Source organism: Nicotiana attenuata, unplaced genomic scaffold (genome assembly GCF_001879085.1).
Source record: "Nicotiana attenuata strain UT unplaced genomic scaffold, NIATTr2, whole genome shotgun sequence".
Taxonomy (NCBI): Eukaryota; Viridiplantae; Streptophyta; class Magnoliopsida; order Solanales; family Solanaceae; genus Nicotiana; species Nicotiana attenuata.
In genome coordinates this window covers 258,020-283,817 of record NW_017671224.1, presented here as the reverse complement: position 1 = coordinate 283,817, position 25,798 = coordinate 258,020, and the positions used below count along the sequence as shown (strand labels likewise).

The 25,798-nt window shown below is 38.6% G+C and overlaps 1 protein-coding gene across 1 annotated transcript; it reads right to left on the bottom strand.

Moving 5' to 3' along the window:
* Nucleotides 1-9,225: 9,225 nt before the first annotated feature.
* Nucleotides 9,226-17,819, bottom strand: LOC109206813 (E3 ubiquitin-protein ligase SP1). The gene is made up of 11 exons (XM_019369677.1): nucleotides 17,412-17,819; nucleotides 17,207-17,259; nucleotides 15,519-15,643; nucleotides 15,325-15,420; nucleotides 15,063-15,200; nucleotides 14,209-14,274; nucleotides 12,920-13,032; nucleotides 12,229-12,339; nucleotides 11,201-11,244; nucleotides 11,008-11,107; nucleotides 9,226-9,698 (listed from the first exon to the last, which is right to left on the bottom strand). The coding sequence occupies exons 1-11, from the start codon at nucleotides 17,483-17,485 to the stop codon at nucleotides 9,596-9,598; spliced, it is 1,023 nt and encodes a 340-aa protein (XP_019225222.1). The 5' UTR covers nucleotides 17,486-17,819; the 3' UTR covers nucleotides 9,226-9,595.
* Nucleotides 17,820-25,798: the final 7,979 nt, after the last annotated feature.

The following is a 25,798-nucleotide window of genomic DNA, read 5'->3' as shown; positions in this document are numbered from 1 at the left end:
TATACTGGAATATTTTCCGGATTTTGAACAATATTTTTGTTCAGATTTATCTTTACATAAAAAGTGGCTAAATTTTGATTAATTTGAAAACTGTGGCTATTTTTAAATTATCACTTGTAAATTTTACTATCTTTGAATTTCACCCCAATTTCAACGGAAAAGGGTCCAAAATGCCCCTAAACTATTGGAAAAGGTTTAAAAATACCCTTCATCCAACTATTGGGCTAAAAATACCCCTCCATCCACCTTTTTGATTCACTTATGCCTTTTGACCGTTAGGTCAATGCTGAATGAAATATAATTATTATTCTTTTGTAAAACTTAAAACAAATATTCTACAAAATAATTTCTTTTTTTAAACTAATTCACCAGTAGTCCACTAATTTAGTAATGTCTTCTTCTTCTTTTCTTTTTTTCAGCATTTACAAAAAACAATTCAGTTTTTACAAAAACGTATTTTTTTTCTTTTTTTTAAAAAATTTTTTTTAAAGCATTTTTGTTTTTGTAAAAACTGAAAAAATTGTAAAAATAGAAGAAAAAAAAGGTTTTAAATAAACTATTTTGGTTTTTTAAAATCTGAAAAAATATTTTCAACAAAATATTTTCGTTTTTGAAAAATATATTTTTTTCAGTTTTTTAAAAAAACGAAAACATTTTTTCTTTATAAAAAACTGAAAATCGAAATGCTTTAAAAAAACTGAAAAAAAACTATTTTTCAAAAAAAAAATATTTTGTTGAAAATATTTTTTCAGGTTTAAAAAACGAAAATATTTTATTAAAATCATTTTTTTTCCAGTTTTTACCAAAAAATGCTTTAAAAAAACTGAAAAAAAAATAAGAAGACTTTATTAAATTAGTGGACTATTGGTGTATTAGTTTAAAAAAACGAAAATAGTTTGCATTTTTTTTAAGTGTTGCGAAAAGAATAATAATTATTTTCATTTTAGCATTGACCTAACGGTCAAAGGGCATAAGTGAACCAAAAAAGTGGATGGAGGGATATTTATAGCCAGATAGGTGGATGAAGGGTATTTTTAAACCTTTTCCAATAGTTTAGGGGTATTTTGAACCCTTTTCCGCAATTTCAATGGCATTAATTTCTAGCATATTGCATAGCTTTGCAGAATAAATTAAAGCATACAAGTCATACTCAAATCAAACAAATATTTTTATACACGCAACCTTAAAAGTTCATCTCCTTTTCCTAGTACTCATCATACAAATACACACGTACGGTATCCAACCAATATTTTAATTAAAGCACTCAACCAATAAAAGATTTCACCTTATTTTTAAACCATACATAAATATAATATAATATATTCTTTTCTGCTAGGATTCTTCATATAGTTTCATTATGTTTAACGCGGAACAAACGGCTGCAACTTTCCATCACCATTATCACCACCACCACCACCGCTACCACCAACAATAGTTGTAGTTCTCATCTTAAGCTTTGCCCGATTGATAAAGTGAGAAACTCTATCATTAAAACTGTCTCTTCTTGTCGTTGTCCTTTTAACACGAGCTGTTGTATCATCGTTCTCATCAGCAACAACAAAAGTTGACGTAGCTTTTATCTTGTTCTTCACATGATCAATAAAATCATTAAACTTCTCATTACTAGCAGTAGTAGTAATATTATTATATCCAGCTTGAAACTTCACTCCTTTAGGTCCCTGATTTTGCTGAAAATTTGCTGCCATATTGTTTACCCGGCCGGGCTTGTTTTCAGATTTGAACATGGGCTTGGGCTTGTGATTATATTCTATGAGCACATTGTTTGAAGCAGAAGCAATGGCGGTTGACGGCTTAGCGTCAGCTTTTTTAGTAGTAGAAACTGGGCTCTGTGTTAGTGGACGAGCTGAAGAAAAACGGCGTTTAAACGCCTTGAATATCTTTCGATATGATCCTTGGGACTGAGATTCTAATTTGGTGTTGCTATGGTTTTTTGCCATTTGAGAAGAAGGTAGCTAGATTGTGTTTTGTTTTGTCTTGTTTTATGAGTTGAGATGGGAAAAAAGGGATGGACGAGGACGTTTAATAAGGGGAGATTAAGGATTTATTTATATTAATTAAGTAGGTTCCTTAATCCTTAATAATTAGGACTCTTTGGTGTGAATGGATAAGTTAAACCCAATAATGAAGCCGAATTTTCCACTAGATATTCCTCATTTGGCCATCGTTAAGAAATAATTATGTACTACTTTGTTTGCTATTGTTGACATATTGTAATATGATTCTAGCCATCAGGTATCATATTCCTCATGACTTTCTCATGCTTTCCTTTTTGACAAAAAAGATGAATACATATGTACTGTTATCTAGAAAGCACCCAAAAAAAAATGGTGTAGGCATAATTTTTTATAAATGGTGTCAGTATATTGCCACAATTTAATAATTTTTAAACGATAAATTATATGTATATATCAAAAAAATTAACATAATATTTTTTCAATGACACTTGTTATTTTATTTTATTTTTAATTTTTTTTTGTGGGGTTCGCCAGTCTATGGCTGTAGTGCAACACCAAAGCAACGCGCGAAAGCCCGGATAGCAAGCTACTCTAATGGACCTTCTCCCTTAAAAATAAAGAGATTTTTTTATTCCTATACCATATATGAAACTATATAATCAAAAATGTCCATAATTAGCATATTACCCGACCTGGACATATTTATTATATAAAATTTGAACAACTCATTCAAAACAGAATCCTTTTAGATGTATAACTCCTTTTATAGGCGCGTGAATTTGGATATTAAGGATTCTTCCAGATTTTCTTCAACACAAATCTCGCTATTAATTAAGCCTGTTTCTCTCACTATTTCCGATCTCTATTTTTCGAAAATACTCTATTTTCTCATTTGCTTACGCATTGTCCTGCATAATACTACTATCAATTATCATGTGGTGTTGAGTTGTTCGTTCCCCTACTGGAAGTATTCATTCTACGTAAATGGTCAATATAGTTGCTTTTCTACTTAAAGAAATATTTACCAAAATAATTTGCATTTGATATATATTTGTTTTATCTAGATCCTATATTGAGTTGTTCAGTTTTCTTCTCAATAGCAACATCAGCAACACTAATAAGGATATCAAATTATATTATAATACCAATCACCAAATCTGCAGCGCCTCAATTTCTGTGACGACCCAAAGGGGGTCATCACCTATTTCCTCATCTGTTCCGTGCTTCTGAGGCCTTGAAAACCTCATTTTCTATCGTCTCGATTTGCGTGCGCAGTCTGGGCGCGTAGCCGGAAAGCTTGTATGTTGAAATATGTGAATTCTGTGAAAAATTTGAAGAATTTTGATATTAATATGATTATAGTTGACTTTGGTCAACATTTTTGGTAAACGGACCCGGACCCGAGATTGGACGGTCACGGAAGGTCCGTAGAAAAATATGGAACTCGGGAATGTGCCCGGAATCGAATTCCGAGGTCTAGAGCCCGAGATATGAATTTTTCCGTGAAATTATTTTTCTGAAATTATTAAGGAAAATGGAAATGGAAATTGATTAAAAGACTATGGTATCGGGCTCGTATTTTGGTTCCGACGCCCGGTACAAGTCTTAAATATGTGTTAAGCGCTTTCTGTAAAGTTTGGTCGAAATTGGACGTCGTTTGACGTGTTTCGGACTTGAAATGGAAATTTGAGGCTTTATGAACATTTCAAAGAAAATCATGAGTTTTGAGGCTTGATTCTATGTATATGATGTTATTTTGGCGATGTGATCGCGCGAGTAAGTCCGTAGGATGTTTTTGAGGTTGTGTGCATGTTTTGTTTGGAGCCCCGAGGGCTCGGGTGAGTTTTGGATAGGCATCGGATTGCATTTCTCATGTTTTGAAAAAAATCTGGTATTTGGCTTCTGCAATTTTCGCAAATGCGAAGCCAGGGTTCGCAAATGCGAAGGCTCAGCTATCGCAAATGCGAAAGCTCAGCTATCGCAAATGCGAAGGCTGGTTCGCAAATGCGAAACCAGCCCAGATAGACCAAGCTTCGCAAATGCGAAACCAGGCGTCGCAAATGCGATGGACCCTGGTTCGCAAATGCGAGACCCAATTCGCAAATGCGAAGGGTCCCCTGGCAGCTTGAATTCGCAAATGCGAAAAATTAGTCTCGCATTTCCCAGGCCTGCATTGTTCGCAAATGCGAACCTATGTTCGCATTTCCCATATCCGCGGCCCAGCAGATTTTATACTTAGTCGAATTTTTACCACTTTTCACCATTCTTTCAAAACCCAAACACCATAGGCGAATTTTCAAGAGCAAACTTCATCCCAAATCACTTGTAAGTTGATTTTTACTCAATTCTTGCAACTTTTAACATCATTAAACATGTTTTCCACTTGAAATCAAGGATTTTCATGGGTGAAATTGGGGGTTTTGGGTAGAACCTAGATTTTCTATATATTGGGAAGTTGGACCTCGAATTGAGGTCCGATTTCAAAACAAATTATATATCTAAACTCGTGGGGGAATGGGTAACCAGATTTTGGTTCGAACCTCGAGTTTTGACCACGTGGGCCCGAGGGCGTTTTGGGAAATTTCGAGCAAAACTTTGGGAAAATCGTTTTTATGCATTCAAACTAATTCTTATAGTGTTTGCTAAAGTAATTGAGCAATTTGTGATTAGATTCGAACGGACTGAAGGTGGAACCGCGAGGTAAAGCAATAGTTGAGGATTAATTGGATTTCAAGGCTTTGAGGTTAGTGTTTGGTTTAACCCTAGCTTGAGGGAATAGGAGTTGAGTCTTGTTGCTAATTGCTATGTGATCGAGTACGATGTATAGGCATGGTGACGAGTATCTATACATTGGTGTCTAGCATGACCGTGAGTCCTTATATTGTGATTATCATGATTTGGCTATGAACTCCGTGTTTATCGGAGGATTCCTAGTTGTTGTGAATAACATGTGAACGGTAATATGATCACTTGATTCCTGGGAGCATTGGCTCGAATTGTGATAAGAATATTGAAAGTACACGAAATGATTTGATTCTTTGGAGCGTTGGCTCAAAATAGTAAAGTGAATTAAAAGATAAGGAAAGTAAGAAAGAGAAAGCGTAGTTGGTTATTCCCTTGTCGGGACGTTTGGTTGAACTTGTTGAATTCTTTCCCTTGCCGGGATGTTGTCAAATATTTGCTTATTTTGTGCCTCTTAAATGTGACTGTTGTTTGGGAAATTAGACTGTCAAATGATAGTGAGGATCGGGTTGCACGCCGCAACAATGATGTTGAGGATCGGGTTGCACGCCGCAACAATAATATATTAGGATCAGGTTGCGCGCCGCAACAATGATAAATGATAAATAATGTGGGTCGGGTTGCACGCCGCAACAGCAGTATTATGGAGCGGGTTGCACGCCTCAACAATGGTAATTATGGANGTGCTTGTTGTAGTTAATTGACAGGATCCTCAATTAGTTGTGCCTATTTAGTGTGCATAACTTGGAAAAGAGTGCATATTTAGGTTATTGTTGAACAACACCACTCCCAAAGTATAAGAGGAATCTATAATTGCGGGTTTAAAGGCGGGATTAGGGATAACGAAGCCTTGGGTGTAATCTAAAGTGAATTGTGCTAAACAAAGTAAGCTAGTGTATCTCGGGAGAGTGCAATTAGTATATTACTGTGATTACTCGGGAGAGATTTACGGTAAGATGCGCGTTCATGATTAATAGAGATGTGTTGGTAAATTTGTATGAGCATAAACAGAAGGGATTCTTTCAATAGCGGAAATCATTGCCTTAGCTTCTTCTCATCATTGAACGAGACTGAGGTAGCCTTGCAGGCGTCCGCAGGCCCGACGTCTCTTCTTTATATTTTCCTTTGACTGTTGCCTCATTGTTTCGAGACAGACAGCTGTTATATTTCTTTCAAACCTTTGTATTTAGTTTATTCTTAGTGGTTCGTGAGTAATGTGACACCAAATCTTGGGTAGAGGTTTTTTTTGACTATTCCGCGTTTTAAACTTATCATTTTAAGACAGACTTCTACAATTATATATTATACAATTTATCTACAACTTATCTACAATTTTCACACATTATTTCTACCCAGTTAAATACAACTACAATACCATACAACTTAAATATAAATTTTATACAATATGTCTTTTGTATATTTTGTATCTGATTTATACATAGTAAAAATAAATTTCATACAACTAATTATATATTATACAACTTATCTACAATTTTCATACATTATTTCTACTCAGTTATATACAACTACAATATCATACAACTTAAATATAATTTTTATACAATGTTGTTCAACTTTCATACAATAGTTAAATAAATAAAAGAAAAATAAATAAATAAAATACAAAATATAATTTTTCTACAATTTTACTACAATTTCTGCAATATAATGCATGTCATGTCTTCTTCTTGTTCCTCTTCGAGTTTCAATCTGAAATGCAGCCAAAACCAAGTCTAATCTTCACCAAAACTCCTCAAAATTGAGATATAAACTCCAAATCATATTCCCAATTATTTGCAACAACACCCAATCCAAACAAATAATGATTTTTGAAAACCCAAATTCGAATTCAAAGCTTCAAAGCTTTTTAATGGCTGTCAATGGTGGAATTGCTGCTCTCTTTTCCTTTGCTTTATATTATTGAAATTTGGGATTGAGAGATAGAGAGAGACGTAGAGAGAATTCTCAAGTCTTTGCAACAACATCCAATCCAAACAAATAATGTCTTTTGAAAATCCAAGTTCGAATTCAAAGTTTCAAAGCTTTTTAATGGTTGTCAATGGTGGAGGGGTTACAGATTTTCGCTGGTTTTAGAAGAGGAAATAGTGGGTGATTGAAGAGAAAATCGTGGGGTGTGGTTTGATACGTGGGTGAGGGGGTGAGATTTGGAGAGAGAAATTTGGGGGGAGTGGGAATATACGGTAGAGTTAAATTAGGAGACTAATTAATACCATTAAAACCCCTAAAATGTATATAAATGGTAATTAGGATATATAAAAGGTAATTATATTAAAAGTTAAGCATGGATGGTAATATAGTTTACTATATATCATAGGAATGTAAAAATCTCTAAAAAAAAAAAATGAATTAATATCGTGTGGGCCGATGACCTATATATATATATATCAGATATTAACATGATAAGAAAAGATACTACACCTGTTATTAAAAGATGTATTTGTCACTTTCTAGGAAGAAAATGGAAACTTGGGAAAGTGGAACATGAGTAACAGTGGGCTCGTAACTAAACATCAGCATAAAGGCAATGGCATCAGATTCGAAAAGGTAGAGGGGTTTAGTTTCAAAGTCTTAAAGTAATCGCAGGACTTAGACTAAGTAGAAGAAAAAACAGTGGATTATTGGTTGTAAGAATCGCATTTTTTGTGTTGAAGTCAGGAGAGACAGCATTTTCAGCATTACTCTGAAATTTCGGTTTCGAACTCTTGGAATTGAGAATTTTTTGTTAGAGAATCTTACTCTTAAATGGACTTTAGACTATGCAAATTAGAATTAATCGACCCCATATGGGTGAAATTAAAAAATAGCCAGATTTACAAGTGGTCATTCAAAAATAGCTACAATTTTAAAAGTAATCGAAATTTAGCCACTTTTCATGTAAAGATAAATCTGAACAAAAACACTGTTCAAAATCCGAAAAATACTCCAGTATGATATACTGAAATTCCAGTATAATACACCGGTCCAGCATAATATGCTGGAAATTCATACACAGGTGCTCCAATCTCCAATATATTATACTGAAACTTTTCGCATGTTGGAATTACAGTACAATATGCTGAAAGTTCATACACAGGTGCATCGATCTCCAGTATATTATGCTGGAACTTTACGTGTTGCAACAAAGTAGTGGCTATTTTTCAATGACTTTGCAAACGCTGCTATTTTAATGATCAGTCCGAAAACTGGCTAGCCAGTGCTATTTTTACCATATATACTGAATACCACCCAATGATTTAATAAAAAAGGGAAAAAAAAAAAGCATCATTTCCAGCTACATAGACCCATTTTTCCTTCTAAAATCAACGCCAACTAAAAGGGGAACAAGGTATATAATGCCTTGGGCAAGAAGAAGAAAATGGAAGACAGAAATGTCAAATCACAGCTGAAAAAATAATAATACCGTGCAGCCGTCATTTTAGAAAACAGATTTTTTAATGGTTGGATGAAAAGGCTGTTATTTGCTAACTAGGTAAATAAAAGCATTCATAGCGATTGGAAAGCACTAAAAACTTTTTTAGCCTAACAGGCTTTTTGCTATGTAATAAAAAATGAGCTAGAAAATTAAAACGTCGAATATTTCGTCCCTTGCTTTGTTAGGTTGTCTTTCATTAAATTATGGAATTGATTTGTTAACTTTTGCGATTAGATTAAGCTCACTTTCTTTTTTTCTTTTTTTTTGAATCATGATATCAAGCTAGACCCATTCGTTTATTCAATGTTAAGTACCGTGTTATATTGTTCACATTCCAGATATACAACCACTAAGCATGCAAAAATGTGTTTAGTTACCCTAGCTTGATAGAAGGAATGAATTATTTCTTAATATGACCTTAGATAGTCCTGATCCCTCGTAAGTTAATTTTGAAATTGCGTTAGACCTGAAATCCATCTCTTAACAAAATAAAAATTCAAAGACCTTTGATGGAAATGAAATAAAAGAGACCTCTTATGCCAATTTGGACGAGTTCCTTAAATTAAAATTCAAGAAACTTTTATTGTTTAGAGATGAGCTTCTCCAGCTATCTTAGAAAATCATTCTTGCTCATTGCATGGTCCAAGACTCCAAGTCAATAACCAGAAAGTGAGAATTCGGGCTTGGAGTCCTGAATAATGGACTAAGAAATGAGCTTGAAGGTTAGTGATCACATTAGCTGTCACTTGATAATATCAAAACCTCCCAAGAAAATCATGTTTTTTTTTTGGGTTGTGTGCGGGGGGGGGGGTTCACCCGGTGTCCGGTACTCAGATTGCAGCCCGACTAAATCCAGATTCACGCTGGGAAGTCTCACATGGTTTATTCGTATACTTTCAACTTGGGACGATAAGTTCCTCAGTCCACTTCACATTCGACAAAATCCTCCAACTTCAGATGAAGATCAAATTTTCTGTCCTAATACAAGCTTTGGAGGTCGCAGTTCATTAAACGAATATAAGAAATGGAGGGAAGGTCTTGTGTCAGCCCGAGCGTGTGAAATAGAAGCACAAGTTAAACCGTTGAATGGAGAGATAATTGCATGAATGGAGGCTATACATCATTTTGCATAAAACTTCTCAATTTACGAATTAATCCAGCTCAATACTATCTACAGGTTAAATTCGAGTTTCAAGAAAGGCTAACACAACCAAAAGCTCCTAAACCTTCACACGAGCTATTAGAACTACTTCCGCACAAAAGAATTGATTCTGTGAGCGAGAAAATGATATTTCAGCAGACGAATATTTCAGCAGACGAGAAAATGATATTTCAGCAGACGAGAAAATGATATTTCAGCAGACGATTTCAACATGACAGTGAGCGAATCGATTCTGCTCATCAATGTGTGCTGTCACCTTCAGGCTATGACACAATGAGCACATCAATGACGAAAAGTTTTCACTACCTGGTCAACCCGTCTTCTACAAAGTGGGCAGTTTGTCAAGTGTGAAGAGCACGTCATGCAACAGCACATATGACCACACCTGCGAAACAAACAGGTAAGTGCACCAAATATATCATAGTATCAAGAAACATAGGATTTTCAGAGCAATGGGTATCTGTATAAAACCAACATAAAGTGCACAAGTTTGGCAGTAGCACGAGATGCCAGATTAATATCCAGCAGTTATTTAATGTATTGGAGGTGAGGACACACCACCTTCAGTCCCATGTTCCTATCCCATCTCCTGTTCCAAGTAATGTTGCCAGCCCACTCTAAAGGCAAGACCACCACATTATACAATAGTTCTCAAAAAATATAATCATCGATAGAACAAGAGATGGAACAAAATACTCCTATACCGCAGTTTTCCTGCATTTTTCTACTCTGACCCCTCAAAGCCCTTGAGTTAATTTGTGCAGTGTGTTTAGGTAAATTTGCCCAGATGGGATGAACCAAACGAGGAGAATACTTCAAAAGAAAGATGCAGATTTCATACGCTGCCAGTGAAAGACAATTGGAACATAGGCAAAACCTGGTGACAAGTCTGAGATATAGGTTTACTTTCTCAGAATCTCACTCACCGGCTAAGACATGGAGAAAAGAGGGGCTAACCCATAAGTAATCAAATCAAATTAACTCAACTATCCAAGAACCTAAAGTCAGTTGAGGCAGCTATATGAGTCCTCTACACATGCTACTCCATTCAGGACCATCTTATTCCAATATTAAATAATTAGACTTTTAAGGCAAACTAGGCTCCAAAATCTCGCACTTATCCTTGTAAGATAAACAGTAAACTAGTTTTGTCTGAATTCGGTGGTCTTGCTTATATGAACTCTTTGCTTCTATTGTGATTGGTTAGTCATAAAACGAGTCAACAACTAAACCTCATTCCAAACTAGTTGGGGTTGGCATATGAATCTTGATAAATATGCCAATTTTGCAGCAAAGCAATTTGTCCTGAAAATTAAATTTTTTGAAGTAATAGTGATAAAAGACGAACGGTAGGAAGCCTTTTTATTTATGAAGAGCATAACTTAGGAAAGAGGGGCGCTCGGTTACAACTTGCAGAAGCAGTTAGTTATTAATTCACAGAGCGTCTTAGTTAACACGGTGCATCTCTAAAGGCTCAACATCAACATGGCAACAATCCACTGATTGGGATAGGAAATGTGCCATTAACTAGGGACACAAGATCTGAAGTGGGATGCGAGGAATCGTTAAAACTGCAGTAGTGGCTTTTCATGTACTTTCTCCATGGTAAGAAGCAAAATGCCCTTACCATGGTAATATAATAGACCAAATCATAAGAATCCCAAATAATCAGAGGTAAGTTAAAAGGGTCTTACGGGACAAAAACTGAGTTGTATTCCTGCTCCAAGCATATGACGCATAAATCTGGCATTAAATGGTGAGTATCCACTCCATTCTCAGTTGTAACATTAGAACCTACAAAACGACAGGAAGCAAAATAGTACAGTTTGATGGCAAAGCAACCAAGGATTGAGACAACATGATAGAAGTGAAAACCGAGCAGGCTACCTTCATCCTCATGTCCTGTCCTTTTAGCAGCAGCAGCAAGAACTCTGCACGGTCAAGTGTTTCTCGGATTAGGATTATTACCGAAAAAAGAAAAATAGAAAAAGCAAAATTGTCACTTGAAATGTACAGAATTGCAAAGGCATCTATTGGAGGAATTCTGTAATATAAGAACATAAGAATGACGGGCGCACAATCTTTTCCACTCCAAACGAACTGCTGCACGAATATATTTCTAGTAAGTTCAATGCCATAAGCGTCGAGATCTAGATCACTAAAAGAAGAAAATACCTTTCTGCATTGGTAATTTTTGGGAACAAGAAGAAAAAAAAAAGCAAAATTTCACTACTCAGGATAGTTTTAAGTTGATGTTAAAGTTTCTCTAGACATGTCTAAATTCTTCATTTTTCTCCCTGTCCTTATATAAGACACTTATGTAATTTAATTTAAAGCAGTTGATGAATGAACACTTTCTGAGTATCTCCTCGTTACAGCTTCTCTCCTCTCTCACTCTCCTGTTAACTTTCTCTCTTCTCCCTTTCTCATTTTCTCAGTCCTCTCTACCCTCTTCTTGGTTCTACATCAAACTCTCCTCCCTAAATTACTGGCTTTGCCATCTTCAAAAGCATCTTTCTAAGCAACTCATTGATCCCCCGATTGAGCTAACTGACGCAGCCTAAAGAAAGTGACGTCTTAAACTAGCAGCATCTCACCTCATCCTTGAAATCAAACATGACAAGAAAACAGAGTGAGATAAAACTCCTACACCATAGTAATTTGTACAAGCATCAAGGTAGCCAAACATCTAAGAAGTACTTTACAAGACACAAATCTAAGGAGGGTCCTTGAAATCAAACATGAAAAGAAAACATAGTGAGGTACTCCTACACCATAGTAATTTGTACAAGCATCAAGGTAGCCAAACATCTAAGAAGTACTTTACAAGACACAAAACTAAGGAGGGAATATTGAAGGGAAAAAAAAGGGAGAAAAAGAACCCTGCAGTTTTAAGAGTCTTAGGTTAAACATACCTCCTGCGATATTCCCAGTGACGCTTTCGTTCCATCACATAACGAAAAGCATGCTTCACAAGTAGATATACACCGAAGACGGTAAAGCCCATTGAAGCATACTTGTACCATCTGAAAGGAAAAGAACTTATCAATACTATTTATGGGAACACCATCAACAATTCCTGGGCGCATATAGACATACTCATGAGGGAGATTTTTTTAATACTGCAAAATCCCCCAGGGCAAGCTGGTGCATCGTATGAAACTCGGTGGATAATAGGCCAGTGCCTCTACCCTTCTCCACTTAAATACCCCCCCCCCCCCCTTCCCAACTCATGGGGGAATTGACATGTTCATGCAAGTTATTTTATGAACTTCCATTTTTCCTAGAAATATGTGTTGAACGGATATGATAGTGGTAGGGTGCTTCATACAGATCTTATAAAATACACTACCCTAATAGAATGTACTCATGGCAATGAGTTTGAACTTAACATTGGAAGCCGCTCGCCAGCCGGTGTATGTATAGTCTATGTTGCTCGGACTCTCCGAAAATGTGGCCGGATACGTGTCGGATCCTCCAAAAGTAGTGCATTTTTGAAGGATCTGACACGGGTGCGGCTATAATTTGGAGAGTCCGCGCAACATAGTGTATAGTTACTTGGGAAAATATAGAGGTGATTATAGTTGGAAAGTAAAGCATACTAACCTTGACCATTTCCCAAGATTTGCAATGAGCTGGTCAATAGTTTTATCAGAGACATAAAACGGGCCTTTGTGCGGTCGCTGGATCCGAATTGTTCCAATGTCATCTGTAACAGCCTGAAACAATTATAGAGGTAAAAGGAACTTGTTACACTCTACAAACAGCTCTTATCTGCACCAGAGAGGGGGTGACTGGTGTTTAAGCAGACTAATGTAGTACAAGTGAACAATGAATGCTTAAGCATAGCTAGAGTAATCTTGTAATATTGGATGAATTTTCATACACTTATTTCCTTGTTAGTTTTTTATATTTGTTATTTGTTTTATTTATCAATTTTCCTTTAAAGTATTACCTATCAATTAGGGAATGATGACAAATGAAAAACACGAGGAATGGCAAATTTAAAGCAAGTCCAAACTTTGGATGCTTGCTCCTCCCAGTTGCAACAAAAGACCCGAGCCATTTTGTATATTTTTTTATGTTAATACACACTGTTTTGATATGCATTTTATGTGATTCAAAGGTATAGTTAAATTTCTGTATCTCTTGGATCAATTTGAGTTTGTTCTAGAGTTGAATCCTCTTAGGAAGTCTCCTCCCTTTTTACCCCCAAGAACAATAATTATTTTTTCAAACAAAAGAATGCGTCAACTAATAGTCTAATACTAATATTTCTAATTCAGATAAATACCAATTATAAGAAGGTACTGAGACTTGATAAGTATATAGAAGGTGTTCCGTTTCTCTAGCTTTCTTATTAGCGGTCATCAGTTTTATTTACCATTACTTTAGGAATACATAGAGCGGGTAATCAATGAGTTGACAGAATTTAGGTATTAGCATCATCCAAATTCTGTTAATGTCTGTTGCTCCTTCTATGAGGCAGAAAACAACAGTTTTGCTTTCAGGTAAAGTACTGTGGCACCAGTTCGTCAGACTTCACCAAATTCTTCTGGTCACAAGTTCTTAACAGTTTTTTTATCAAATCTCAGGCAAGACTTGACAGTAACCTAGTCATATTCGGATTTACTATATTATTCAGCTTTCCTCTTTTTTCAATTTAGAAATACTAAAATAATAGGCATTTCACAAAGAACATATGAACTGCATAAAAACCCCAGCTACTCAGTTATTAGATGTATCGTATCATATCTCAATAAATGGCTAAGAATGTTGTCATCAACTATGATTACAAGACATAAAAAATTTGAGTGTCACTTCAGAAAGAAGAAAAGAAAAGTGTCTATATGCGAAGCAGGTGTAACAATCTCTACTCAAAAGGCATATCATACCTCGCCAACAACAGTCAAAGAAGTACCAACTGGCAGCACACGTTCAATCCTCTTCACTCCAAGCATCTTCAAAAGTAACCATCACTTAATTAACTTCATCAAAATACATAAATACATGGTCACACAGCAGATATGCAAGTGACTGGTGAGAGTGGGTTCCTGCAATACACTACCTTCTACACTTATAAAGCTAGTTGGAAATAGCCTTGCCAGGAATGTATGAAAATAGGTTGGAGTCAAAGTTACCATCAACAAGATTTAGAGTTTGAATAATTAGCTATGCGGATATTGCATCTTTGTCAAGGGTATCAAAACTACCATCTTGAGAAGTTTTGCTTTTCATCTGTCCTAACTCCTAACTCCCAGGGGCCATACTCAAGGAAGAGTTCGATACTTAGACACCAGTTTAAGGAGTACACTAGGTTGACCAAAAGACGCGCACAGTTATGAAAAAACGATTACAACCTGCACTATGACTGGTACTGAGAAGGAGACAAAGAATAGGAGAGAAAAACAGGTCGGTTTTCCTCTTCATGGTAACTAATTCTTCCTCTCTTATTATTCGGTACAATTGGCAAAGAAAGAGACGATTCATATCCTTTTTTTGAGAAGGTAAGATAATTTTTATAAATAAACAGCACAAACAGTGCTATTAAAACAAGATTCACATCCTTGCCTTCATGCAATTTCGGTGGAGAAAAATGTGGAGAGGCATTCTCCTTCCCTTCTCTTTCATGTCCTCTCTCATTTACTTCTCCTCCTCCTTGTTCACTCAAAGTGAACTAGACAGCGAAACCATACCCACACATGAATATGACTTACACGTAGAACAGAAGTTGTATGTCAAAACAGACCTTAAGACCTTGGAGATAATCCAATGTCCCTCGCACAAATGATCGCCCTGCTTCCTCGAAGACTTCACTTCCAATTGTCAGTACCAATCCCGAGGCACCACGGCCACCAATTACAAAAGCACGGCCTGTGCCATCATCCTAGTACACAAATAAAAAACAATCAAAAAATGCATAAACCTAAGTACCACAAAATTCTTAAAAATTCATCTATACGGCCTGCAAGATTATTAAGATAGGAAGACAAGAGGGAAGTCATTCCAACCAGGTACCACGGAACTTCTTTACACATCGAGAGCATCAATGCAGAATCCTGTATCCAAGAACCTGCATCATTGTGTTTCAGAAAATGTTGCTCGGCCTGTAATAATATACAAGAATATTTAATATAACAGCATTGAAAGGAAGTATAGACATCCTACGCTATTACGAGGCAACATAAAGAATGAGGCAACATACAGTTTCTTCCACGATCACGCCTCGTAGACCACTTAAGTCACAGTTAATTGGTGTATCTGAACCAACCCTTCCAGATACCGTAACCACCAGAGGCAAAACTTTGGATGCAGTATCTAGTAGTTGTGCTAAAAAAAAGGAGTACAAAGATCATTCAAACTTGAAAGAGTTAGCTAATGAGAGGCAATAATAAGATGTATACAGTGCAACTATCCAATATTAAGTTCCAAACACCAGAATTGGTAATGATGCGTAGGGAACACATGTTCATCTTTCTTTTAATTTAGTCGAATACCATTTTATTAATTGCACCAAGATCGTGCCTGAATTACAATAACGCATGTTTTATTTATCCTCAAGAAATTCCATCCAACTATCCATACATAAAGGATATCGTCTTTACACAAAAAATACAAGTAACACAGTAAAGAACTCTTATTCTCCCAAGCGCTTTTCAATTCCTTCAAATAATCTTCTACTCGTTATCTCCAGAAACCAGAATATACATAAAGGTAAGACCTTGCTAATTTTTTTCTTTATCTTCCTCGATGCTGATCTTCCTCCAACTTGTCAAGGCCATTTCCCTGGTTCTTGAATGTAACCGCACTGTAGTAGCGAAAGCAATTTTAAAAATCACAGTAAGTGAAGCTTCGCAGAGTTGTGGGAAAAGTGCAATGTGTAGTTAAATGATCTGTATCTTCCTCTCCATTACACGCAACACCAGTTAATCAATAATCATTCCCTGCATCTCTTCCTTAAGTTTTCGCCATAATGTGGCATTCAAACTTGGGTAAAAATGGAGCTTTTGTCTTCTAATAACCTCCTCCAAAGGGGCGATCACCCGCTTCCATTCAACTAAATGATACTTCATTTGTTCCTATAAGACAGAAAAAAGATAAACGTACAGGGACATGTAGTAGGTAGGAATTCTAGACAAAGCTGACTTTACAAGGGTTTACTTTGATCTCTTTGACAAAACTGCTTTTTCCAACTCTCGAATTTCTCCACCATCGACCTCCACTACTCTAGGCTTTAAACTTGTCTCCCAAAGGTAATCCAATATATTCTGCAGCCAGTGACACAACTTAGGTCCTAGTATGCATTTCTCTTACCAGTATTGATTCCGACTTTCTCATGTTGACTCGTGGTCCCAAAACTGCTCCAGATCATACCAATATCTCTCTTGAATAAGTATCTAATATCTCTTGTTCATGCACAATGAAACAGTTATACCCTCATGTTCTCAGCTAGTTCAGTCATTTGCGAGTGACTTCATAACTAGAAGGAACAACAATGGAGATAGGGGATATCCTTGTCTAATACCTCTACTGCTCCTAAAAAGTTCATTCCTCCATATAAGAGGAAAATTCAAATTTGCAGGGTTATACACCTTTTCAACATCCAATTTGCATAGTAAACCCCCAATTTACTGAACTTACCATGGTACTGAATTGCCTAAGTATTTCAGCTAACACAGCCTCACTGGAATATGGTCGGAACCTAGCTCCCATTTGGTACTCACTCATCCTATATACTTCGGCAGAACCCAATAGTAAGCTGAATACAATAAATAATCCTAGCTCCACCACATAAGTTAGAGCCTCTATTTTTCCAGTTTTAAATTAATAATGGTAAGCTGAATAAAAAAAAATACATATTGATAAATAATTCACAGAGCTAAAGTTAGTTACCAAGATCCTTCAATTGATTGACCCTTGTAACGGATTTAAGCACTTCAGCATCTCTGAATTAGGAAAACAAACAAACCCATTTTAATTCACTGACATGTACTTAGTAGAGCAATGAAATTCGAGAACCAGAAAACAGAAAACAACAAAAAGATGCAATTTTTAAGATAAATAAACAAATAAAAAGGTGGAAAAATAAGGTATAAACCTTCCACTGCTCCTGCCGAGAAGATAAAGAGCGGCTGCACTCAAACAGCAAGATAATCCGCCCCATGGTACCATTTTCGGCAGTAGCTCCAATAATAAACCCAAAAAAAGAGAAATTGACAGAGATAAGAACTAATTCTTGGCCCTAATGAATGAAATTCGTAGTAAGGCAAACAATTATCAGGACAGTAGAACCCATACGACAAATAAAAGTGCGAATTTTATATAATTATGAAAATACTAAAGCTGAAAAGAGAATTATTTGAAAGGGGGTAGTTTTAAATGGGGATTAAATAAATAAAAGGAATTTGAAGATGAAGACACTCCATAAGATGCCAAGAGTGGGTAAGAGGGTGATCGGCAAAACTTCAAACTCCAGTTATCCTCTGATACAAAGACTGTCACACTGTCGTAAAATAATACGTGTATTTAATTGTATGTAGATGTCTATTCCATATAAAATTACTTGAACATCAATCTTTTTAGTTTAGGGTAAATTTTATTACTTTACGATCAAGGTATTTACTTAGGCATCAAGTTGTTTTAATAACTCCTAAAAAAAAGTTCCTTTTACTCCTATAAATAACAGATATTGTTTCTCCATTTGAAAGACATAAAAATAGGTTCTACAAAAAACTTATAAAATTATCTGCGTTGGAGTTGTCCTTGAATTATAGAATTAGAACATTTTTGCCTTCTTTAAAATTTGACTCAATTTTGTCCTCGTTGTTATCAACGCCTATGTCCATTTCGATCAAAGGAATAAATTTTTTGTAATTTTTATAAATAATTAGTCTTTTTAGCCTAATTAAAATATCACCTTTGTGCACTAAATTTTTATTGGAGTCAAGCTTAAATACGAGACATACGAAACAATATGTCAATGACAAAAATCAGTGGTGTTAAAAGCATCTATATATCTATATACAACAACAACAAACCCAGTTTGATCTCAACATGTGGGGTCTGGGGAGGATAGTTACGCAGACCTTACCCCTACCTAATGCAGGTAGAGAGGTTGTTTCCAATAGATCCTTGGCTCAGGATGGGCAAGAAGAAGAAGAGGGAAGCAAGTAAGGACAACACTATCCAATAATAGCAACACGGAATATAATACCTGATGCGAACAAAACCACATACCATAATAAAAATCAAAGAATATGAAGGGAAATGCATGCTACTAATCCTATCGGTGAACACTATAAACTACCTACTAACATTCTACCTTAATCCTCGACCTCCACACCCTCCTATCAAGTGTCATGTCCTCAGTGAGCTGAAGCAACGCTATGTCCTGCCTAATCACTTCTCCTCAGTACTTCTTAGGCCTACCTCGACCCCTCCTCAAACTCTCCATGGCCAACCTCTCACACCTCTTGACAGGGGCATCAATGCTTCTTCTCCTAACATGTCCGAACCATCTCAGTCGCGACTCCCGCATCTTGTCCTCCACGGAGGCTACTCCCACTCTGTCCCGGATAGCTTCATTCCAAATTCTATCTCGCCTGGTACACCCACACATCCATCTCAATATCCTCATCTCTGCTACTCTCATCTTGTGCACATGGGAGTTCTTGACTGGCCAACACTCAACCCCATACAGCATAGCGGGTCGAACCATCACTCGATAAAACTTACCCCTAAGTCTTAACGATACATTCTTATCACATAGAACACCGGAAGCGAGCCTCCACTTCATCCACCCCTCTCTGATGCGATATGCGACATCTTCGTCAATCTCTCCGTTACCCTGGATAATAGACCCGAGATACTTAAAACTCGCTCTCTTGGAGATAACTTGAGCATCAAGCTTAACCTCTACGTCTGCATCATGGGTCTCACGGAATTTGCATTCCAAGTATTCTATCTTGGTTCTACTCAGTTTGAAACCTTTAGACTCCAAGGTCTGTCTCCAAACCTCCAACCTCGCGTTAACTCCGCTACGCGTCTCGTCTATCAACACTATATCATCAGCAAATAGCATGCACCAAGGCACCTCTTCTTGGATGTGACGCGACAGTACATCCATCGCCAAGGCAAACAAAAATGGGCTAAGAGTCGATCCCTGGTCCAACCCCATCACCACAGGAAAATGGTCCGAGTCACCACCCACAGTCCCCACCCGAGTCTTAGCATCATCATACATATCCTTAATCACCCTAATGTACGCTACCGGAACGCCGCTAACCTCCAAAAACCTCCACAGGACCTCCCTCGGAACTTTATAGTATGCCTTCTCAAGGTCAATAAACACCATATGTAAATCCTTCTTCCTTTCCCTGTACTGCTCCACTAATCTCCTTACCAGATGAATCGCTTCCGTAGTCGAACGCCCCGGCATGAATCCAAACTGATTCTCGGAAATAGACACGCACCTCCTCACCCTGGCCTCCACCACTTTCTCCCAAACCTTCATAGTGTGACTCAATAACTTGATACCTCTATAATTGTTGCAATTTTGGATATCACCCTTATTCTTGTAAAGCGAAACCATTGTACTCCACCTCCATTCTTTGGGCATCTTCTTTGCCTTAAAAATAACATTAAGCAGTCTAGTGAGCCACTCCAAACCTGCCCGCCCCGTGCTTTTTCAGAATTCCACCGGGATTTCGTCTGGCCCCGCTGCTCTGCCCCTACACATCTTATGCATCGCCTTTCCACCTCCTCTACCGCAATCCGCCTACAGTACCCAAAATCCCGCCGACTCTCGGAGTGCTCCAACTCACCCAGCACAATGCATCTCTCTCTCTCTCTCTCTCTCTCTCTCTCTCTATATATATATATATATATATATATATATATATATATATAAAATAAAGGAATAAAGTTGCCATATATAATTGGCATTGTGGTTAAGCCAAGTGGCAAGCTCTTAACAAGTCACTTGGCAATTTTAGAATAAGGAAATAAAATAATGTAATTAATTCTTAGTTTATAATTAGAGTGTGGTTAATTTTATTAAGAAATTTGTATTCATTAAAATCTGAATTAAAAGAAATCAGCCACGCCACAAAGGCTCCTAATTGCTAGACGTAGATTTGTTAAGGAATCCTTACATGGTCTTCCTTAATTAGTGGGACATTCAAATAGAAAAACATGAACTTTTATTTTAATTTAGCATTTAAATTTTTGCTCATTGATGTTTGGTCCAAATAAATAGTTCATTGGTTACAGATGTCGCGCCCCCTTTTTTCCCCCCTCTCGCGGGAAGAAGTCCGAGTTTCGACATTCACGGGGTGTAATGACTCATTTCCTTTTTGGGAATTGGGTATTTGAAGAGTCGCCATCTAACGGATTATGGTGCGTTAGGGCACCTAGAGCGATTAACACTTGGGTTGGTTTGCATTACCAGAGATTATGGTAAGGGCTCGAAATAACCTCGAGGGGAAAGTGTTAGGCACCCCTCTTGGTCCACAACTGTGGGTCCCGGCCGAACTTATATTCACACATTAGTCCATAAATAAACAATTGAAGCAAATAATTGCAAGTAGAGCATGTTGGGCATTGTATAAAATAGGAATTTAAACAGGTTGCAGAAAAAAAAATAGAGTTTCAAGCAAAGAGGATTTGGGGAGAGGGAGGTCCTAGGTTGGTTATCCTATAGGATCACATCAGTACAATACCCGGTAATCACTCCTTAGAAAGGGGCTACGGGTGACATTAGCGCACCGGTCATCATATCCATATCTACCCTTCCCATCCCCTTAGTGGTCATGCAAAGCGAGTGTTGGTCAGCGATCTCTATTGCGTGCTGCTACCCGTCCCTTCTTAATGGTCCTGGAGGGAGTTAGGACCTCTACTTATAGGCGGTTCTAGACATACCCCTAAGGTTTTAAAAGGGCAAAATTCTAAGGCGACAGTCAAAACATGTAGGACTTTACACATAATGGCAGATAAGAGGCTCAAAATTTCCTCCTCAAGTAAACATACAAGCAGCACGACTCAAACACAGTTAAGGTCTTTATCAATCAAAGTCCTAAAGCAGGATCTCTAGGTGACCATGAAGAAACCAACAAACCCTTTTAGGTTCAGAAATGTCACGACCCCAGTTCACCCTCCATGAACATGTCGTGATGGCACCTAGTTCTTACAACTAGGTAAGCCTATCAATGCGTAAATAACAACTTAACTAGCGAAATGGCTAAATAAAGCTAAACATATTAAAATAATAACTGCATATAAGGCCGCTCGGCCTATACAACTCAAAAGAAATGCGGAAGTCTACAACTCAATCCCAAAACCCGAAAACTCACGGGAAACACAGGCTAACAGAAACGTAGTACGCTGCTCTAACTCCTGAATACCTAAACAAATGAGAGAAAAAGGGATAAACTAAATACTAAAGCCGGAACAGAATAGAGACTCCTGGTCTGCGGACGCGGCAGATATACCTCGAAGTCTCCGTGTATCTCCTCGCCTTAAGGATAGTGCGCCTGAGAAGAGGTACCTGGATCTGCACATGAAAAACATGCGCAGGAAGGGCATGAGTACACCACAACGGTACTCAGTAAGTGCCAAGCCTAACCTTGGTTGGGTAGTGACGAGGAAGGTCAGGGCCCTACTGAGGTAAAATATAATAATAATCAACAGTATGAAAATCTGACAGAAATAATGAGTACAACAGTGAGATAAGACAGATCAACAAGGCAATAACAACTACACAAAGAACAAAATAACCAAAGAATGACTACAGCTCAACACCAAGGATAACAATGAGGGTCTCCCAGGATACTGTCATATAGCCCTTTCCTCAACTGTCCAGTGGATCTCCCGGGATACCGTCCCGTAGTCCAACTCATGTGCCAAACCAAAGGATCTCCCGGGATACCGTCCCGTAGTCCAACTCATGTGCCAAACCAAAGGATCTCCCGGGATACCGTCCCGTAGCCCAACCATCAATATGCAGGGGGATCTATCGGGAATCTAACCCGCAGTCCCAAAGTAAAAGTGCAGGGGGATCTACCGGGAATCGAACCCGTAGTCCCAAAGTAAACAAACAGGGGGGGGGGGGGGGAAGCTACCGGAATCCCACATCCGTAGTCCCAATATAAATGCACAATCACAACCAGAAGGTACACGGAAACGAAGTACAAAAGGCAAGCAAATAGGTAGTACTGCCCTAGCATGCTTCACGTAGTACAGTCAAGGCAACTTAAGCAATTAGGCAAGTTAAATCAACTAGACATGCTTCCCTAATCTAGCACAGGTTATAATTGCAAGTAGAATAAAGTAAATATGAAAGGAACTCAATCTCACTATCTTAAGTAAAATCAGGATTTTCAACAATTGGCTCAAGTACGCGCTCGTCACCTCGCGTACAAGGCACTCAAAATAACAAATAACAAATCCTAAGGGGAAAGGTCCCCCACACAAGGTCAGACAAGCCACTTATCTCGAACCAGCTCAATATCAACTAGCAACCACGCCCTTGCCACGAGTATCTGACTCCAAATGGCCCAAATCTATTCAATTCAATTACACATTGTAAATAACATCGCAGACTACTGGTTTTGCTATTTAATTCAAAGCTACAACGTGAAACTAGGTGAAATGACCAAAATGCCCTTCAGGCCTACGCCTCGGAATCGAATAATTTTTATATTTTTAGAACCCTCGTACTCTCACGAGTCTAACTATATAAAAATCTCCCAAATCGGAGGTCAAATGCCCACTCAAAACTCAATGGTTTAGCCTATGAAGTTTTACCCCAAATTCTTCCAATTTTGAACCCAAATTCGAATTTTAATGATGGATTTAACTACAAAATGATGAAATATAACTAGAAGGGATTAAAGAAACGTTACCCAATAATCTCCTCTTCAAAACCCTCTGAAAATCGCCCTTACCCGAGCTCAAATTGATTTTCCTAACTTATGAAATCAAACCCTCGAAATTTCTATATCTGCATAGGTATTTCCGCTTCTGCGGACAAGGGACCGCATCTGCGGTCCCGCTTATGCGGAAACAAACCGCTTCTGCGGTCTACAATTAAATGGCTAGGACCGCATCTGCGAGAAATGAGCCGCAGGTGCGGAAGCGCATCTGCGAGGGACAATCCGCTTCTGCGGAAACTAACGAAACGCTGGAGCCGCATCTGCGATGCCTGAGTCGCTTCTGCGGCTCTGCTTATGCGGGAATAGCACCGGTTCTGTGGTTTCTGAGGGAAAGGAGCAAAACCGCTTCTGCGGCCATTTAGCCGCCTCTGCGGCACCGCATCTGCGGTTCCCAAGCCGCAGATGCGAAAATACCACAAGCAGCAATGGTTCAGCTGCTGCAACACTTCAAAAATTCTTCCGTTAACCACCCAAAATCATCCCGAGGCCCCCCGGACCTCAACCAAAAGCACCAATAACACCTAATACCTCATTCAAACTTGTACCAATCCTTAAACCACCTAAAACAACGTCGGAAACTCGATTAATTCAAGGATTTGAGCCTAAGAACTTCAAATTCCATCAAAATACATTTTCGATCAAAAACCCAACCAAAACACGTCCGAATGACCTGAAATTTTGCACACACATCCCAAATGATACTACGGCGCTACTGCAACTTCCGGAATTCCATTGCGGCCCTCGGATCAAAAATTCACTATCGGACCGGAAACTTCAAAAATTCAACCTTCGGCATTTCAAGCCTAAAAGAGCTACGGACTTCCAAAATACATTCCGAACACGCTCCCAACCCCGAAATCACCTAACGGAGCTAACGGGACCATCGGATTTCCATTCCGAGGTCGTCTTCACACTGTTCCGACTACGGACCACTTTTCCAGACTTAAGCTCTCATTTAGGGACTAAGTATCCCAAAACTCTCCGAAACTCAACACCGAACGTCCCGACAACCAAAATAGCAGAAATGAACTTAGGGGAAGCAGTTAATGGGGGATCGGGGCGTAAATTCTTAAGACGACCGGCCGGGTCGTCACATCCTCCTACACTTAAACATTCGTTCGTCCTCGAACGAGCATAGAGAACATACCTGAAGTAGTGAAAAGATGAGGGTACTAGCTGCGCATATCCCGCTCGGTCTCCCAAGTCGCCTCCTCGGCCGGCTAACCCCACCACTGAACCTTCACTGAAGCTATGTTCTTTGACCTCAACTTTCTGATCTGCCTGTCCAATATAGCCACTGGCTCCTCAACATAGGATAGATCCTTGTCCAACTGGACTGAACTGAAATCCAACACGTGAGACGGATCACCGTGATACCTCCGGAGCATCGAAACATGAAATACCAGATGAACCCCGGCCAAACTAGGAGGTAAGGCAAGCTCATAGGCAACCTCCCCAACTCGCCTCAAGATCTCAAAAGGACCAATAAACCTTGGACTCAACTTTCCTTTCTTCCCAAACCTCATGACGCCTTTCATAGGCGAAACCCGAAGCAGAACCCGCTCACCAACCATATATGAAACATCAAGAACCTTCCTGTCCGCGTAACTCTTCTGTCTGGACTGGGCTGTACGGAGTCTATCCTGAATCGTCTTAACTTTCTCCAATGCATCCTGAACTAACTCTGTGCCCAATAGCCTGGCCTCACCCGGCTCGAACCAACCCACCGGAGATCTACACCTCCTACCATATAAAGCCTCATACGGCGCCATCTGAATGCTGGACTGATAACTGTTGTTGTAAGCAAACTCCGCCAATGGCAAGAAATGATCCCAAGACCCTCCAAACTCAATCACACACGCACGGAGCATATCTTCAAGAATCTGAATAGTGCGTTCGGACTGTCCGTCCGTCTAGGGGTGAAATGTTATGCTCAACTCCACCCGAGTGCCTAACTCCTGCTGCACGGCTCTCCAGAACCGCGATGTAAACTGGGTAGCTCTGTCTGAAATAATAGAAACTGGAATACCATGCAGACGGACGATCTCCCAGATATAAATCTCCGCCAACCGCTCCGATGAATAAGTGGTACACACAGGAATAAAATGAGCGGACTTGGTCAGCTGATCCACAATAACCCAAATGGAATCAAACTTCTTCAAGGTCCGTGGGAGTCCAGATACAAAGTCCATGGTGATGCGCTCCCATTTCCACTCCGGAATCTCTATCTGCTGAAGCAACCCACCCGGGCGCTGGTGCTCATACTTCACCTGCTGGCAGTTGAGGCATCTAGACACATAGCCAACTATATCTTTCTTCATCCGCCTCCACCAACTAGTGCTGCCTCAGGTCCTGATACATCTTCGCGGCACCCGGATCGGATGGATTACCACGAGCTATGAGCCTCGGCTAGAATCATCTCTCGAAGACCATCAACATTGGGCACGCAAATCCGGCCCTGCATCCTCAATACTCCATAACTCTCCAACTGGTCACATCCCTCGGCATCTCCACTGCTGAACCTTGTCCTTAACGGACAACGTAAATAGAGGGT

Excerpts from the sequence above, each read along its gene's own strand:
- LOC109206813 (XM_019369677.1), bottom strand. The coding sequence starts at position 17,485 with ATGGTACCATGGGGCGGATTATCTTGCTGTTTGAGTGCAGCCGCTCTT. Across the intron at positions 11,108-11,200 it reads GACAGGACATGAGGATGAAG|GTTCTAATGTTACAACTGAG; the intron begins GTAGCCTGCTCG and ends GTCGTTTTGTAG. Across the intron at positions 9,699-11,007 it reads TACAACTCAGTTTTTGTCCC|GTGTGGTCATATGTGCTGTT; the intron begins GTAAGACCCTTT and ends TTTGTTTCGCAG.